Source organism: Erythranthe guttata, chromosome 11 (assembly GCF_056151865.1).
Source record: "Erythranthe guttata isolate IM_541 chromosome 11, IM_541, whole genome shotgun sequence".
NCBI lineage: Eukaryota > Viridiplantae > Streptophyta > Magnoliopsida > Lamiales > Phrymaceae > Erythranthe > Erythranthe guttata.
In genome coordinates this window covers 4,927,175-4,946,770 of record NC_142543.1, presented here as the reverse complement: position 1 = coordinate 4,946,770, position 19,596 = coordinate 4,927,175, and the positions used below count along the sequence as shown (strand labels likewise).

General features: G+C 35.1%; 2 protein-coding genes across 7 annotated transcripts; both read left to right on the top strand.

Moving 5' to 3' along the window:
• Positions 1–9,600: 9,600 nt before the first annotated feature.
• LOC148766846 (uncharacterized) lies at positions 9,601–16,476 on the top strand. Of its 6 annotated transcripts, XM_088825510.1 has the most exons (10): positions 9,601–9,975; positions 10,161–10,233; positions 10,470–10,529; positions 10,808–10,873; positions 11,182–11,207; positions 11,392–11,522; positions 11,669–11,803; positions 11,989–12,150; positions 12,316–12,422; positions 12,777–16,476. In XM_088825510.1, exon 10 carries the CDS (start codon positions 14,037–14,039, stop codon positions 14,841–14,843), a length of 807 nt encoding a protein of 268 aa, XP_088681636.1. In that variant the 5' UTR covers positions 9,601–9,975; positions 10,161–10,233; positions 10,470–10,529; positions 10,808–10,873; positions 11,182–11,207; positions 11,392–11,522; positions 11,669–11,803; positions 11,989–12,150; positions 12,316–12,422; positions 12,777–14,036; the 3' UTR covers positions 14,844–16,476. The 6 variants fall into 6 exon arrangements, with proteins under 6 accessions (XP_088681636.1, XP_088681633.1, XP_088681637.1 ...); XM_088825507.1 differs by lacking the exon at positions 11,182–11,207 and having other exon boundaries at positions 9,601–9,967; XM_088825511.1 differs by lacking the exon at positions 11,182–11,207 and having other exon boundaries at positions 10,808–10,864.
• On the top strand, positions 14,897–15,346 carry LOC148766847 (uncharacterized). Its single transcript, XM_088825594.1, has one exon. It carries the CDS (start codon positions 14,897–14,899, stop codon positions 15,344–15,346), a length of 450 nt encoding a protein of 149 aa, XP_088681720.1.
• Positions 16,477–19,596: the final 3,120 nt, after the last annotated feature.

Here is a 19,596-nt window from a genome sequence, read left to right as displayed (position 1 = left end):
GGTTGGAACGCCCACAAATCCTAACCTACCCATCGTTGTATTATTTCGAAAACAAAATTATCCCTTCTCATATGGTTGTACCAAAACATCTAGACATAGGTATACTTAGTGATCATCTTTGGATCACTTCATAAAGGGAAACATTTATCCATAGCAAATTGTTTCTACAAATACATTTTGGTCTTATTGATGGTCAAAAAATTATATTTATGGATGAAATTTTTAAAAACTATGTATTGAAGGGTGCAATTCAGATGGAAATAGATTAAAATAGATTTCTTCTGAACATTTTTTTATTTTTTCTTTAAAATATTAAACCACTTCCAATTTCAATTCCAAAAATTATGTAATCTAGAGATACATTTCGATTTAAAAAATTCTGAAATTTCAGAATTTCCGAAAATCACCCAATATATAGTCTAAAAACATTCCTAAAATCAAATCATATTTAATGAGATCCTTCATGCTTGTGCAAAGCTAAACATAAAAAAACATAGGCAGTATTTACCTTTTCAATGCATTTTCTTCTTTGTTTTACAATTACATCAAAAAAAACACTGCCATAGTTTGTTTTAGACGATCATTCCGAGAGGAGAGAATAGAGCAAAACTAAATCAGCAATCCACTATTATAGTAATAATTATTTTTCTTAGGAGCGCCAAAAACGTTAGCAATATGTAACAAACATGGTACCATGAGAAATACTTTTTTTTTTTGCAGCTGCCAACCATTTCTATTTTTTAATAGAAGGCTGCTAAATAGCCAGAATCTGGCTGGCCAAAATGACTTTATTTGGATTAGAGCTTGATTGCAATGATGGAAGAGTTTTTGGCGCCAATTCAGAAAACAACATCGCATCCACCAATGAAGATCAATCATTTGGTTCGGATGAAGTTGAAGCACATCCACATGCAATATCCAGGACGAAGTTGAGGTTTCGTCCCACCACACTGAAATACCGCTCACAATATAATTAGTGTCCATGAAGGCCCGAGAACATGTACATTATTTTCAAAGACTGAAAGTGTGTTTCGGTTCTATCTAGAACATGCAAAACATCGAATTTTTGGCGTTATCAAAAGAATAAACTGGAAAACTGCTAATGGTGCGTACAAATATTTGCTAATGACATGTGATAAGAGTTGAAAGATGACACCTCAAAAGACAAATAATAGAGAGATTGTCCTGTTCGGCTTAATATCATAAAACAATATGATGGAAGTTGGATGGTCTTAACGTTAGTTGCAATACACAACCATGAATTTACTCCCGACATGTCTATTTTAAAGCCGACTCTCATACAAAATTCTACCAATATGATACGATAGCTTGAAGCGAATTAAATTGCATGAATAAGGCCATCTAAAAGCATAAGAGTGGCCGGAGTTCAAAATGATGGTCCTATGAATTTAGGGTGCCTTTCTAAAGGCTGTAGGTATTTTATTGAAGGTAGAATAAAGTTGAAGATTGATACGGACGATTTTGAGGCCATTCGAAAGTTGTTCGGGGGTTGCAAAAATGGGACACAAATTTCATCCATTCCTTGGATATTGATGATCATGACAGGTTATGTAATATGTTGTGGATTGATTCTTGATGTCGTGTAGCTTACACAGAGTTTAACGATGTCTTGACTTTTGATACAACCTACCTCGTGAATAAGTACAATATGTCATTTGAAACTGCTCTTGGCATCAATCATCTTGAATAATTGATCTTGTTAGGATGTGTTTTCGTTACACATGAAGATGTTGAATCATTCAAGAGGTTTTTTAAACATTGGATTGAAACAATTGATGATATTCACCTATAGTGCATAGTAACTGACCAATGTGAATGCTTAAAATAGCACTACGGAATTAATGTCTAACACGATTCACTGATATTTTTTGTGGTACATTATGTCTAAAATATTACAAAAGTTTAAAGGTGCTGATGAATACAATAATGTTGTTCAAGATTTGAAACGCATTGATTATAAATCTATTGCATCTGAGACCTTTGAGCTGAAGTGGGGTAAGTTATGAAAATATGAAATTGAAGGCAACAAATGGCTTATCACTTTATTTAATGAAATGAAAAGTCGGGTGTCTTGCTACCCGAATCACATTTTTTGGGCCGGAATGTTGGTGACTCAGAGTAGCGAGGGGATGTATGCCTTCTTTGACGGATACATCCATTCCAGATTAACATTGAAACAATTCGTTGAACATATGAATTAGCTAGGGCCAACAAGACTCAAAAGGAGTTCATAGTCGATCATGATCAAAGAACAAGTTGATCAGGCGCTTGAGCCAGTTCCCTTGAGAAAGACAATTTCGATTAGTGTATACGAACAATATATTCAAGAAAGTCCACGAATAATCTCCGGTATGTTGTACTTCCATATTGTAGTTGAACAATATGACCAAGGGAGTGGCGTTGAAAAAATATCGGTGCATGAGAAGAGTAGGGTTATTGAATTCTATACGAGAGACTTCACGTTTACCGTGGATTACATAGCTGGTGGGGAATAGTATTCTTGCAATTTCAAGAAATTTGAATATATCGAACTATAATGTTGTCACATATTAGTTGTGTTGAACAACAACGGCGTCCAATATGGAAATGAATGGTATCTTCTACGTCGATGGAGGAAGAAAATATGCAGACGTCATTTTAGTATTACTTTTGTTGGATGATACACGCACATGATAGAAGAATACAAGAAATTTCAAGACGTCGAGAGAGTATTGTCATTTCTAGTACTCAGAAGATGAACTTTCTTAAGCAACGAATGTATGAAGTAAATAGTGAGTATCTGCTACTCTATCAACCACAAATTGGAGAGAGTAGTAGCACATCCGTAAGGACAAATAGTGTCGATTCCGTTGGAGGAACACCAATATTGAATCCATAAGTTACTCGTGCTCGTGAAAGGCCGAGGAATAATTGTTTTATCCATTTATAATTTAATCTTTATTTAATGAGAGCAAATTTAAAACAGATGATCTATTACCCAAAAATCGGATGCCACTTGAAAATTGACATATGGAAAGAAAATGTAAATAAAATATGGGGTGATCGATCGAGAAAGTGAATCTTTCTTGTTCATCTAAAAAAAATTATCTTTCCCTTTTCTTATCATTTCTCTAATTTTCTTTTGCCAGTAATCAGTGTTCTAAATATCGGTATCGGCCGCCATATCGGTGGCGGTCATAAACCTTTACGATAATGGTGAGACGGTTTGAAATATCGGTTTTGGACGGTGAACCGGTTTACGGCGGTTTCTGGCGGTGTGTGGCGGTTTGAGGCGGGTCAAACCGATATATCGGTCAATAAATCGGATTTTTTTTTATTTTTTTTAATTAGAAGGAAAATACGGTAGGCGTTTTCTTTATTTTTATTTGTTTCAAATCGCAACCCAATTTTTTTTAACCAAAACCATGTTTAAATATTTTTTAATATATATTTTGAGTATTTACAAATAATATTTAGAAATATATTACACTAAATTTAAAAATCGATTTATCTCTGATTTAAAACCGCCGCACCGATTTATCATGTGGCGGTCCCTAACTTCCTCTGACCCAATAACCGTTTTTTAGAACCTCGCCACTAATTCATAATCACGAATTATGTTTTCTTTTGTATCCAAAAAGCACCGCATCCTTTCAGAATGTAAACTCTTATTTAATATGATGTTGGAAGTTGTAATTTTGTAATATGGTATTTAATATTGGAAGTTGTAATCTTTTTAGAGCGAGAAACCAAAATATACAGATTCAAATATTAATAGTGTAGGGGCACACTAGTAAATGGACTTCATGGCTTTTCTCAAGATTACAAAATAGTCATTTTCTAACTGGCCAGAATCTGGTTATGTAGCTTTATTATTTAATATAGGGAGTATTTGTTGCAAAATAAAAAAGTTTCATTAATTGGATAAAGATTAAGAATAAACAAATGACCTAATTTGACTTAATACTCGAGAACAGTAAACTTAATTTAATAAGCTTAATTAATGATATTTCATTTTACAGATTTTGTCCTAATGACAAACCCTTATCCCTCATTCCTAACTCTATAATTACGCTTTATTACGATAGAGAATCGTGACAAACCAACTATTATTTTCCCTAATATTTCTCGAAAATGACAAATTCTAATTTAAATATATGAGTATATTCGAGCAATGCCAAATTCAACTACAACTTTTTTTTGCCAAAAAAAAAAATGGGTGTACATGGGGGCCTCTTTAAAACCTTCGCTAACCAAATTTAGGAAAGAATACCCCTGTTTTTTTTTTTTTTTTTTTTTTTTTTTAACTATAATACTATAAAATTGTTATCGCAACTAATTTCACAGTGGAGCCACCTCCTCATCGCTACTGTCATCCCCTCGAGCATCATCCTAACGGTGGCCAAGACCAATACCCAGAGGGTCAAACTCCAGGTGGGCTGCCATACCGACAGCTATCAAAAAAACTGAAGGGGATAGGCGCACCCACTGCACCGATAATAGTTATTAGATTTTGGGCACCACCATCATTTTGCGGTGGCGGTGGCGGTGGCGCTACCATTGGCCTCGTCACAAAACGATAAACCTTGGAAACCACAACCTCAGCAATAAAACCACCTAAAACGGCGGGCACGAGCGGCACTTGCACTGCAAACGGTGCAACGATTAAGGGGAGGGGATGAAGAGGTGCCAGAGATTTTCCAGCGGCAGTAGGTAGTCACTCAGATCGTAGCGAAGCTTCGCCGCGGGCTTTCGGTTTAGGTAAGTTCACTATTCCTTGCACCATAGTAGATAAAATATTTTGATCACTCATTGATTTATGAGCTATCATTAATCTTATGTTTTTTTCTACTTATAAAGTCTTGGTTTATGAGAGATTGAACCGACGGCTATAATTCTTCAATTACCCAAAAGATATTTTAGAGGATATGCTAGTGAAAGTTGATAAATTTATTTTTCCAGTTGATTTTTTTATACTTTATATAGATGAGGGTATGGAGATACCTGTTATTTTGGGGAGATAATTTTTAGCCACGTCTAGAACTCTTGATTGTGCCAGTGGTAATCTTACTATGACGGTGCATGGTCAAATAATTATATTTAATGTATTTAGTGCCAATAAGAATACATGTGATACCAATGATTGTTTTGTTATTCATGTTATGGATTTTACAAATCTTGAAAATTTTGATTCTTTGATCTTGGATTCTTGGGGGGTCTCTTTGAGTGTAGGAGACGATTGTTAAAGCATGAGCATTGATGAACAAGTTTGTTTAGTAGACTCAGTCAAAACTCCTCCAAAAGATAAACTTGATAATTTGAATACTCCTCTAAAACCATCTCCCACGATCAAAGGGTTGGATAATGCCAGCAATGGCTGCACGAAAAATTAGATATTGCTACCCAATGAGCTAAACAAGACGAGAGAATACCTATTCAAGTAATTGGCATCATGAAGATAAAGTACAACGGTGGCACGAGCTCAAACCCTTGTAACGGAAATTTCACAAAGTACAATTCGTGTTATTGTGCAAATCACATTTCTGGTTGATCCCAAGAAAACTAAAAAAAAAAAAAAAAAAAAAAAAAAAAAAAAAATTGGTCGGGAACGTTCATTGTCCAAGAAGTTCTTCCATAAGGAGCATTCGAGATAAAGGACCGTGACTTGGACCGCACGTTCAATCCTCGCTCTACCCGATAAAACCGAAAACTATGTGGTCTATAGTGATGCCTCCAAATGCAAAATGGTAACGTAATTGCCTATGCCTCTAGACAATTAAAAGATTACGAGAATAATTACCCGACGCACGACTTGGAACTCGCGGCAGTCGTGTTCGCCCTCAAAATTTGGAGACATTACCTTTACGGCGAAAAATGTTCGATCTTCACTGACCACAAAAGTTTCAAGTACTTGTTTACTAAAAAAGAGCTCAATATGAGGCAAAGAAGATGGCTTGAATTAGTCAAGGACTATGATTGCGAAATCCGTTACCATCCAGGTAAAGCCAACGTTGTCGCCGACGCTCTTAGCCAAAAATCCATGTCCGCCTTGGTCATTAAACAGCCGCTCGAGTCAACTATCAAGTCCGCTCAAGACCATGATGATCAACTTGTCAAAATCCGAGAAGGATTAGCATCCGGTCAAAATCCAAATTTCTCTATAACCGACGACAAAATCTTGAAATTTCAAGGGAGAATTTGCATTCCGGCGAGCAAAGAGATAAAGGAATTAATTCTCGATGAAGCTCACAAAACGCCCTACTCTTGCCATCCGGGTGAAACCAAAATGTACCAAGACTTGAAGAAGTTGTATTGGTGGCCAGGCATGAAGAAGGATATAGCCAAATACGTATCCGAATGCCTAATTTGTCAACAAATCAAAATGGAACACCAAAGGCCTGGTGGACTTCTACAATCCAACCGGTTTCCCGAAGATTCTTAAGGGATCCGATTCGATATGGGTAATAGTCGATCGCCTAGCCAAGTCCGCACACTTCTTACCGGTCAAGACCACTTTTAGTCTCGAAAAGTTGGCCGAACTCTATATCGGAGAAATTGTCCGACACCACGGAGTTCCGATATCAATCATCTCCGACCGAGATCCCCGATTCACTTCCAAATTTTGGAAAAGATTGAACAAAACGATGGGAACCCGTCTAGCCTTTAGCACGGCGTACCATCCTCAAACCGACGGACAATCGGAAAGGACAATCAAGACCCTCGAAGATATGCTTTGAGCATGTATAACGGATTTTGGTGGTAATTGGGAAAGCCGTCTACCTCTCATCGAATTCTCGTACAACAATAGCTTCCAATCTTCGATCGGAATGGCACCTTACGAAGCATTATACGGAAGAAAATGCCGTTCTCCAATCCATTGGGACGAAGTAGGAGAGCAAAGATTATTAGGACCCGAGCTATTCCAACACACCGTCGACCTAATCAAGAATATTCGAGAGAAAATGAGAACCGCCCAAGATTGCCAACAAAAATACGCGAATAAAAGAAGACGAGATTTGGAATTCCAAGCCGGTGACCACGTGTTCTTGAAAGTCGCTCAACTCAAAGGAATCATGCGATTCAGAAAACGAGGAAAGCTAAGCCCTCGATTCATTGGACCCTTCGAAATACTCGACCGAATTGGTGGCCAAGCCTATCGCCTCGCCCTACCACCTTAACTATCCAAAATCCACAATGTCTTTCATGTCTCTATTCTCCGAAAATATATTCCCGACCCTAACCACATTCTTGAAACCAAACCACTTGATTTATCCCCGAACCTATTCTTTACCGAAGAACCCTCTCAAATATTAGACCGAAAAGTTAGGAAACTCCGCAACAAAGATATTCGCCTAGTAAAAATCCTTTGGAGAGACCATTCTCCGTATGAGGCAACGTGGGAACTTGAGGATGAGATTGTGAGTCGTTATCCGGAACTAATTGAAAAAGGTACAAATTTTGGGGACAAAATTTTTTTAAGGGGAGAATATCGTAACACCCTGCATTTTCGGTAAAATATTATTATTTTATTTAACTACCTCTATGTGCAAATTTGTGAAATTAGAATTTAGAATATTTCTTGCATGCTTAGTAATTACGTGAAAATTATGTGATTATGTGAAATATATGATTGTGTGAATTATGTGATTATGTGATTGTGTGAATTATGTGATTATGTGGATTATGTGCTTAGGAAATATTTTGATATATTATGTCGAAATAAATTATTTTTCATGAACTAAGATTTTATTCTTGCATATAAATTTAAATGAGCATTTTATCATATTTATGCATGCACAAAATTTTAGAAAATAAAATTTTCTCATACATTTTAGGATTTTTTTTTAGTGGAGAAAATTAGAGGTCATAATTCTTGAATTCTTGCTCAAACATGCAACACCACTAGAATTTTTGATTGTTATGTGATTTATTTGTTTATTCTTGCATATTATGTGATTATATGGCTGAGATGATGATTGCATGTTAGTGTTTTGAAAAGATAACTTTGTTCTTGAAGTTTTATGTTTTTTCGAAATTTGGGAAAAAAATGCTTATTTGGCTTAATTAGTGCCTTGCATGTGTTAATATAGTGTTTGATTGTTAATTTGTGAAAAGAACTTGAATTTTTTGCTTAACTATGAGTTTTTCGAAAATTTGGGGAAAATTGCTTAAATTGCTTATTTGGCTTAATTAGTGCCTTGCGTGTGTTAATCTAGTGATTGATTGTTGATTTGTGAAAAGAAATTGAATTTTTGACTTAACTATGGAATTCTCGAATTTTTTAGGTAAAGTTGCTTAAAATTGTTTATTTGGTTTATTTGGTATCTTGCATGTGTTGATCTTGTGTTGATTGTTGTTTTCAGGCCTTGCATGTTAAAATCTAGTGATTGATTGTTGATCTAAGGTCTTGCATGTTAAGATCTAGTGATTGATGGTTGATCTAAAGTCTTGCATGTTACGATCTAGTGTTTTCTATGAAAATGATGTAAGAACTAAGAAATTGTGCTAACTTGATTAAAAAGACCCTTGCATGTGTAGATCTAGTGAATTTACTTGAATAAAATGTAAAGGCGAAAGTCTTGAACTTTATTCTTGTAAAATGTTAGATTTAATGAACTTTTGATTATAGATTGTCTTTGCATGTTAAGATTTCGGTTATTTCTTGTATTGATTATGAATTATATTTTTGATGCCTAAATGATATGTGAAACTTTAATTGTGTTTTGCTATGTGCTCTTGCTTGTTTATGTGTTGATCATTGGGTGTGAGGATGAGAAAATCGTAAGTAGATGGGTGCATTAGTGTCATGATTTTTAAAAGGTAAAAATATGTTGGAAAGTCTTTCGAGGTTACGGTAAATAATCGGGGTACGACGAGTCGGAACCGTAGGGCCTATGGGTGGTTTGATTCCACGTAGATAGACGGATTCATAAAATATGAGGTTATTTATCGGGAACTTAGATTGATTATTCCAAAGGGATTCCCGACGATATTTCGTATCATGCATGTCTCATTATGGTATTGAAGATGTAGATGGGAAGATCCCACTCTATGGTCTTGGGATCGTAGGGTTATAAAGGTGGGAGATTCTCATTCTATAATCTTCAATACATGTCATGGCATAGGGTTATAAAGGTGGGATATTCTCACTCTATGATCTTGGGATCATACGGTTATAAAAGTGGTAATTTATCTCACTCTATGCGTGTGATAATTATATCACGAAGAACTCCGACGAAAAAGGGAAGTATATGATTGGTTTAATTTATGTTGCATGTCTATGTATAAGATATATATATATATATATATATATATATATATATATATATATATATATATATATATATATATATATATATATATATATATATTATATCTTATAAACGTGCAGGAAAGTTTCTACAGTGTTTATTAATATATTTTTCATTTTTGTTTCTTCAGTTTTACATTAAAACGGCGCCGTTTCATGTTACGATTTCCACCGCCAAGCACAAATGCAATTTAATTTTGAATTATATTTAATGATGTATTTTCGGTCGGACCAAAAATAGTGGGCCCTTTTATTTACCCACTCGCACACTCACGCGCTATACACGTAATTACCATTTCATTTCAATTTCCAGATCCTCTCCCACAAAACGGCAGCGTTTTGCCTAAAAAACTGATCTTCCTCTCGCTTTCGGCTGCCGCCCTAATTTCTGTTCTGACGGTTTGTAGACCTGCTTTTCTATCGTATGTCATCTCACTGTTTGACGTTTGCGGCGAAGTAGGTTGTAGGATAATTATTTTTCTTTCTTCTCCTCTCACTTCGTTCTTACTGCCTCTCTCTCTCTCTCTCCCTCTGTTGATTCTGTTTTTTTTTTTTTCCATTCTTCATTGCAACGTTACAATCTTCCGCCTTTCTCTGTGAAGAAACGTGTCAAATTGAATATTGTTGTTGCAATTTCTTACCTCTAGATTTTCTTTGGTAAGCCGGTATGTTATCTCCCTTTCTATGGTACTTTGGTATGTTAATTTTAATTTCTAGGTTATTTTTTTTAGTGAATTTAGGTACCTGTTTTGTGCTAGGGTTATGTATTTGTTTCGTTTTCTATTGAATCCAAATGCCTTTGATTTCGGTTTTCTCTAAATACAGTTTTATTGCGTTTGTTTTTTTACAGGTTCCTGCCTTCAGTCATCTTATGGGATAATACTCTTCGAAATGCTAATGGAAGGTTTTACTCGATTTAATCGGTATGTTCTCTTTCGTTTTCTCTGATTGTATTTTTGTACGTTTGCTTGTAATTTCTATTTTGTTTCTCTTTTTGTGGATTAGGTTTTCTTTTTTGCCTCATCATTTCTGTTTTTTCTTTTGTGTTCTTCTTAATCCAGATTTCGTGGATTCGTTTTTTATTTTCTCCGATTCCAAATTTGTACCTTTCTTTTTCAATTTTCTCTTAATCCTGTTTTGGTGCCATTGTTTTTGTCAGGTTTTGGCCATGTCTCTTTTATAACCATTTGGACGTGCCATTGAGTCGGAACTGTGGAAAGTAAGTTAACAAATCTTCTTACTTTCTCAAGATTAGTTGTGTGTATATTTCTCTCCTTTTTTATTATATATATTATTCTTAACTAATGCAATTGTGCATATATTTATGTGTTTTATTATGCAACGAAATCTGGTATTCTATCTTGACCGCCATATTTTCGCAAGTTCAATTGCGTGCTTGTTATGTTTATTTGTATTTTCAATTTTTTTGGCTTCTGATATGGGCCTTTGTTTCCTTCAAATCCAGATCATTTTAACTATTTATTTTCTCTTTGACAGATCTCCTTGCAAATGCTAATGAAATGCCACTCAAATAAGCTCATTCATTTCGGCAATGTGCGTTGGGTAAATTTCTTTACCACCTCCTTCACATGTAGTGAAATATCAGTATTTCTAATTTCTATGCGTATATGTTTGGGTTGTTCTATTGACAACTATGTTTCTCTTCATAAGCTAATGTATATCATATGTATTTCCGTATTTTGTATCAGAATCATATATATCTTTGGCTGATGGTTTGTGGTTTGTTGTTGCGAGAAATTTTAATTTCTTAAATATCCTTTAGTGGATATTAGTTCTTAGAAATTTTTGATGTGTTGATTTATAACTTGATTTATTTTGCAAATATCAATCGGAATATGTTGGTGCACAAGTCCTTGACTCTGTCAACTTCACATTGGTAAGATGCTTAGCCTATTTCCTACAGAGTCTTGGGAGGAATAAAACAATTTAATTTGGAAATCTCTATTATATGCATGCATTGTAGGTTAGTTCAGGTAATATGAGATGCATCACAGAATAAATACGCATATAGAGAAGTTATATGTGCTTATGGTTGTCCTAACTTTTTCATGATATCACAGGGTGCTGAAGATGAACTTAAGCATTCTGTAGCATTACTCGTTCAGTAAGTATGACTTTTGAGGTTGTTAATGATCGTAAAGCATACGGCGGTGGAGTTGACACTAGCACCAAGTGTGGCAGCTCTCCAATGGTGAGTTTTTTTTGCTGCTATTAACAATATTGGAAAATAGATGAAAGATGTGTTTATAAGAGAAAGGGTGAGAAATGGAAATTGCATGAAACTTGCTAATACATATAAATTGTGGACGATTTTCACATATACAACATATTTTGCAGGACGTAAACCATGTTGTTCTTGCTGTCGGTTATGGAGTTAGAAATGGGACCCCATATGGGCTCATTAAAAACTCGTGGAGAGTTGACTAAGGTGGTAATGGTTACTTTAAAATAGAGATGGGGAAGAACATGGTGGTAAGTCTTTGCCAGATTTTAAATTGTAATTCCCCCTTTGGTTATAGCATTATCTATAATATATACCAGAAATAGTTGTATGAGCGTATTTATTTTCGTTGTCGAAAATAAAAATCGTCTACCTATATTAGATGCTGATCAAATTTTCCAAAAAACATAAGCTAATGGTAGTAACTCTTTTGCAGGCGTCGCTACTTGTGCATAATATTCTTGTGTTGCTTAATTGTTCGCGTGAAGAACAATGAGATCTTGTCCGTTGAATGTATAGAACCAATCGAATCCACAAGTCAGAGATGCAGTGGTTGTCGAATATTACCTTCAACGGTGGTTCTGGTGCAAAAATAGTTGTAAGATTGTACAAAAATAAGGCTTTTGTTGTGTTATTCGTAATTTTATTTTCTTTTACCCGCAGGCATATCCGATCCCTCTGAATTTCATGGACTTAATTATTTCTTCCATTTCTTGTTCTAAACTGTTGTTACATGGTTAATTTTTTTTTTCTTTTACGGCAGGTCTTCAGACTTGGTTTTGCCGAAATGGTAATACAGATTGCTCTAGCTTGGTGGCCTTGTCTGTTATCTTCTTGGATGAGTAATAGAGACTACTCCAGCTTAGCTAGGCGAGACTTTTTTTATTCATACTTCATGTATATTCATATATATGTATTTGTATGTATTCTATGCAATAACACCTTGGATATGATATATATTGTGCTAAATATATCACAAAAGTAGATATATTAAATTGTGAAATTCCATGTATACGGGGCATTACGTACCGCGCATAGCGCGGTGCGACTCCCCTAGTATATATATATATATATATATATATATATATATATATATATATATATATATATATATATATATATATATATATATATATATATGCTTTATGTGTTATGTGTATTCGATAATACTTCAAGATTCTCATTGAGTCCTCAAAGGCTCATATAGGTGTTGTATGTTTGTAGGTATACCCGATTTGGAGCCCGAGGAGTGAAGTTGGGAATCGAGCTTGAGAATCGGAAGGAGATCGTATGGAGGGATTGTGGATTGTGTTGGCTCTTAACCTAGGTATGTGGTTTTATTTGTATAATATGCTTGTAAAGACTTTTGATACGGTTTTAAGTATTTTCTACCGTTCGCTTCCTCCGATCGGTGGAAATTATTAAAAGACAATATGTGTAATAGTAATTAGAATTACCTTCTTTTGGATATTTAATCGATAATCCGTAATATTTTGTAAACGAAAGTGAATTTTACTAACTATATGCATGCACGCTTTTCGGGTAGTAACTTCTTCGTGTCTTGTCTCGATGTTTGAAAATTATTTTCATATAGGTTGTCTGCTTAGAAAATCATGAGATTTTAGGAGTCTCTTCATCTCTCTGTTCTCATCATTTTGATAGGTATTTTGTATGCATTGGGTAAATATTTAATTAGTTATGAATTATTTTTCACTACTGCACTAAAACAGGGTTAGTCACTCAACTATGAATTTTTGGCTTAACTATGAGTTTTCTGCTATAATTGGAGTTTTACTCACGCAAATTCCTTGCTTCTACTTAAAGAATGTTTTAATCTTATTTTTTTGCCTTGGGGTAAAATTGGGTAGTTTTTTGGTCAGTGAGGAATTTATTAGGAATTTTCAAAACTCCATTCCCTGTTCTGGATTTTAAATTGAGTGATTGTGCCATTTTATTTATTTCTCCCAAATGGTAAAGCATCTTTCACAACTGTATTAACTGAGTGATTAGACCCATGGTAGATGGTATGGTATTATTTTGGGGTCATTTGCATGAGTAGTTCAAGAGGAATTAATTTTTACAGTTTCTGCACTGAATTTGCCCGAATTTTCATTAGGTCCATCATACCCAGTTATTTTCTAGTCTTGCATGTAGTATGTATTTGTGTTAATTGATTGATTAGGGTTTAGTAAAGGGTGACCTCTCTCCCTCTGATTTAAAAAGAATTTTTTTTACGTAAATTTATATCCACAATAATCATTTTTAAAAAGTCTTCCGCTGAGATTAGATATAATAAGAGTAATCGAGAGAGGGGTGTCACAACCTTGGGTGGTATCAGAGCAACGATCCCGGAAATCTCCATATGACCTAAGGATCTTCACGATTCTCAAAGCACGACTTCAACTGAGCACTCGGGCAGGTATATGTTTTATGTGAATTCTTTATAGCTAATGTGAATTGTTTCTATATGTTTAAGTATTACAAATGTCGGGAGCAAGAACTCGAGCTCAAAATGCCGCTAACGATCCTCGCAATCAATCTTGTTCCATCCAAGACCTCACCGCCCTCATGCGAGAACAAAATGAACAAATCAACCGCGTTCTTAACCTTCAAACCCGAAACCCTCCTCCTCCTCTCCCACCTCGAAATACAGCCCCACAAGCCATCTACGAGCGATTCTTGAAAATGCATCCTACCGAATTCCACGACGGCCCTAATCCAACTGTTCCCGAAGAATGGATCAAATCCCTTGAGGTCATCTTCGAATACATGGTGATGAACGACAACGGTCGAATCCATTGGTGGGAAGGCGCAAAGAGTGGGATCGATCTAGCAAATACCACTTGGGAAGCTTTCAAAGTTCTTTTCTTTGAAAAGTACTTTTCCAAGAATGTCCGAGCACAAAAGCTTAAGGAGTTTCTCGAACTCAAACAAGAAAGCCTAACCGTTGCCGAATTCACTCGCCGTTTTGAGCAAGGAAGCCTCTACGCACCTTTCATATCCAAAGACGGCACCGAGAAAATGAATCACTACCTAAGGGGCCTCAACCCAATAATCAAGCGCGACGTTCGACTAACCTCTGCTTCTACTTTCCGCGGAGTAGTGGATAAAGCCTTGGAATCCGAACAAGATGAGATGAAAATCAGACAATGGAGACCTCTTCACGATGCCTCTTCTCGACCATGGAAGAAACCGAACCTCAACAACGCCAAAGGAAAACAATCGATCAACCGAGCGACCGTGACCCGAGCAACAAACCCTTTGGCCCTAAATTCATTCGAGAGCACTTAGGCAATTGTGTTGCCGGGACCAACCATTGTTTTCGATGCAAGAAGCCCGGACATATGGTCCGAGACTGCCCAATCGCCCCGAGACAAGTGCCGGGACGAGTATTCGCCATGACTAGAGACCAAGCCGAAGCCGACCCGTCAATGATCGCATGTACCGTTAATGTCTATAATAATTTCGTGTATGCCCTCATCGATTCCGGATCAACTCACTCATTCATCTCAAGTACCCTTGTTGCCGAACTCCGTGTAATCCGTAGTCAAGCCGATGCCTTGTTTAGCATACTTATTCCTTCCGGCGATGAACTTAAATCCAATTCCATCATCAAAGATTTCCCTATTCAGATTCATAACCAAACCCTAGCCTCCGATCTAATCATTCTACCCATTAAACATTTCGAAATAATTCTCGGAATGGATTGGTTATCAAAATTTGACGTCCAAATTAATTGCGCTCACAAAACCGTTCGTTTCTCCTTGCCGAATGGAAGTTTTCTCGAATTCTGAAGCTCTTACAATCCGTCGATTCCTACCATTTCCGCCATCAAAGCGAGCAAACTTATTCAAAAAGGACACCTATGTCACTTGGTCGAAATAGTGGAAACTCTCAACGAAGATAAAGCCGACATTTCCAAAGTGCCAACCGTTTGCGAATTTCCCGATGTCTTTCCCGAAGATCTCCCGGTCTTCCGCCCGATCGTGAAATCGAATTTGAAATTAATTTGGTCCCCGGCTCTGCTCCTATCTCGAAGGCACCTTACCTCATGGCGCCATTAGAGCTAAAGGAACTCAAAGACCAAATTCAAGAGATGCATGTAGTATTTTGTTACTTCGTCAATTGCTAGATTTTGCTTGAGGACAAACAAAAGTTCAAATTTGGGGGTGTGTTAAGTGTATATTTTACACTCTATTATACTTCTCAAAGTTTGATTTTTGTTAGAAATTATTGATATTTGGTGCTAAAGTTTTGATTTACTAGGTTTTAGGTACAAAGTGATAAAATGGACAAGTTGAGGGTCAAAATAGCAATTAAGAAGAAAATATAGGCAAAAGTGGATAAGTCAAAACTCAGCAGTTAAAGCAGTCAAGAACTCAGACGACCATCCGATAATTGCTCTGAAATCCCGGACGGCATTCCAAAATAAGAGAAGGCAACACAAACCTACGCAAATCCAGGCGGTTGTTCGAGATCAATTGCTTTGAAATCTCAGACGGTCGTCCGAATTGACAATGTAGTGCAGTAAGGAAGTTTTATCTGCACAAGAAATTTCTTGCCTCCACACTAAGTTTTGACCCCTATATAATAGAAACACCAAGGACGAAAAATGGGTCCTTTATGCAATCTTAGAGCGAATACGAAGATAATCGAAGATTCAAGCATAGCTCTTCAATTCTTGCTTTCTTTATGAATTTTGTTTATTTGATTTTTAGAATGATTATGAGTAGATAAGCTTTTATATCTAGGATTTTATTTGAACCCTGCGTGGGATTTGTGAACCCAATTTTATAATTTTATGCAAGTTTTAATTTCAAATTTACTTCTTCTACTTATTTTATTAAGTGCATGAAACTGACCACTTTATATGCTTATTTTTAATTGTTGAATGCATGAATCGAAAGATCGGTTTAACAATTAGAACAACAGTAGAAGAACATTTGTGCTATTAACATAGGAATATAGTTAATCTCTTAGATAGTCATTACCGAGATATGTGCCTCATGTTGTGTTCTAAATTCAATTGTGTAGGAATGCAGGAATTCAATCTAGAGTATTATAATCGTAATACACGCGGAAGCGGGTAACGATTAATTTAGCATCTCAGATTAGTAATTTGGGTTAATTACTTGCATAATTGAGGAAATTGGGGGATTTAATCACATAGGGGAAGATAAAATCCTATGTTCGTTTATCCTGATAAATCTTCGTGTTTAATTGTCTTCTAGTTCTTGTTGCTATTTAATTTACTTTAATTTAATTTAGTTTAATTTATGTTATCAATCATCTTTCGACTGTGTAGGGTGGGGTTGATGATAATTGGTAGAATCTATCGCTTAGGATTAGACAATTTATATTCTCTTTGGGATCGATATCTGAACTTATTATCCACTGTATTACTTGTTCGATACGTATATTTGCGTGTAGCTAAAATCACCAACAACATTCTTTCTCAGTTTTATAGTAGTTATAATATTTTTGCTATTTAAATTAGGGCGAATGGCAAATATGCTCATGACAAGGGACTTAAATGCACATAGGTCCAGACAAAAAACAGTTTTGCCAATCCCATGCTTTTGTCTAATATACCCTCCATAATATAATTTTCATCAATTCCATCAATTATACTCTAATTTCATCAATATTGCACATTGATCCCAAATTTGATCAAATATAGCACATTAAGCCCCATTTTCATAATTGTTTTAATTTTTTTTTTCAAAATTTTTTTTTCTGGCCAGATTCCGGCGTTGACCATGCGGTTCTTTGGTGTTGATTTTTTTATATTTTTTGAAACTGTTTTTCTCTCTCTAAATTAATGTGTTAACAACAAAATTATTGTCTCAGATAATAATATTGGATGCCAAAAAAGTAAAATTACTAATATTAATGTCCAAATAGTAATATTATTACTTCCTCGATCAGTAATATTATTGCATAAGACAGTAATATTACGGGTGGGAAACAGTAATATTACGGTCGAAGACAACAACATTGATGGCGAAGACGATAAAATGAATTAATACAATAATATTACTGTCAAAGATAGTAATATATATTAATTAAAATATTGTAGGAGACAGTAATATTAATTAAAATAATTTTTTAAAATATTTTTTGTAAAAAGAAAAAAAAAATCATCGGTGACCGGCGGTAGACCTGCCGGAAAAAAATAATCCAGAAAAAAAAAAAAAAAAAGCCAACGACGGTTTCCGACGGTCAACGGTGGCTGACTGGCGGTCTTCGACGGTGGAGGTCAAAATTGGGGCCAACATTGGAATCAGGGTCAAAATTAATTAATTGATAAAATTGAGGTATAAAATATAAATCATGAAATTAGAGTTAAATTAGGGTTTCAAAGGAATTGAGGATAATTTTTATACATAAAAGGATTTTCCTTACTTTGAGGATAATTTTTATACATAAAAGGATTTTCCTTATTTGTAAATAAGCTTGAATAATGTGGATTTATTTACACGACACAAAAATTGAATATCCTTTTATCTAATTAAGTGTTCTTATCATGGGCATATTTACGGTTTGCCCTTTAAATTACTTAGCCGAAAGGAAAGTACAAAATTTATTAAGAGTTATGGTCCATGTAACAGAATTCAGTCCACATTCCACCGGCACGTAAACTCAATATGATATGATTGAAATTAGTACTATACATCAAGATTTCATCTGCCTTTTTACAGTTTTCACTAACGTATGTCGTTAACATTTTCTATTGGCACCTAATCACGTGTGATCTATGGCTTATTTAATCCATCGGTTCACCGATCGAACTGTATCGAATCAAAAATTTGCTACATGCCAAATACGAGTCGAAAATTCGGTTCGGTATTCGATAATTATTTTTCTAAATTCTAGTATACGATATTGATGCTCCCATATTGTACTGTACCGTACCGAATACATAAATATTTAATACTTTTTTTCCTTTTATTTTAAATCATTTAAGGTTATAACCAATTATAAAATTATTTACATAGCATCTATTGCCAATCACTAATTGTTTTTAGGGCTGATTATTGAAATTTGAATGTCAAATTCAAGAATTAATTAGTTTAAATATTTTTATTTTACCTTTTCTAAATAAAAAAGCATATATTTTCGATTCTTACCGGTACTAAAACAAATTAAGTGGGTAAAAAACAGTACCTAACTGAACCGGTTCTGTAAATGGTACAAATTTTTGAAGTAGCGAAATTCCAATACGGTTCGGTACGATTTTACTGAATGAACAAGTTCGGATATTACAAGATAATGTGGATCATCCCAAAGAGCTTATAAGTTGAAAGCAAAACCCCATAGATTAAATGAGGGGATAGGACAAATGAGAAACCCCAGATATTAAAATCCACGTAGCTGATCAGCTTCCCATGTTCTCCGCTGGATTTTCAATCGACCCCTCTGTATATTATCAAGCAAAAATTGTCGGCTCAAAAAAAATGAAGTACAACTTGTTTTGTCTTCTAGGGCAAAAGATTTTTTTTTTTTTTTTTTTTTTTTTTTTTTTGCAAATGGACTTTTGGATATTTATTCTTAGAGCAAATTACGGTCACCCCTGATTTGTGGTCTAATTATAAAAACCCCTCTCATGTTTGGGTAATTACAGCCATCACCATCAACTAAGTATTATCTTACGTAAAAACCCTTCTAGAGGTAAATTTAGAGATGTTAAATCGGTAAAACCGAAATTTCGGTACAAAACTAAATATACGATTTGGTTTCTGTAAATAATCGAATTACATAAATTTTATGTAAAAATATTTAAAATGAGGGGGTGACTGTAATTACCCAAACAAGAGGGTTTTTTTTTCATAATTTGGCCATACCTCAGGGGCTGACCCTAATTTGCCCTTATTTTTAACATATAATGATATAAATACATGCATGGCCCCTCTTAGGAAATTATGACAAAGTAATGATTCCAATCAGAACTTAGAAAGAAATAAAATAAAAAGGAAACTGCACAAATGATGTAGAAAGAAAAAGGATAGAAGGGATTGTGTTTGGCAAATCTTCTGGTGAAGAA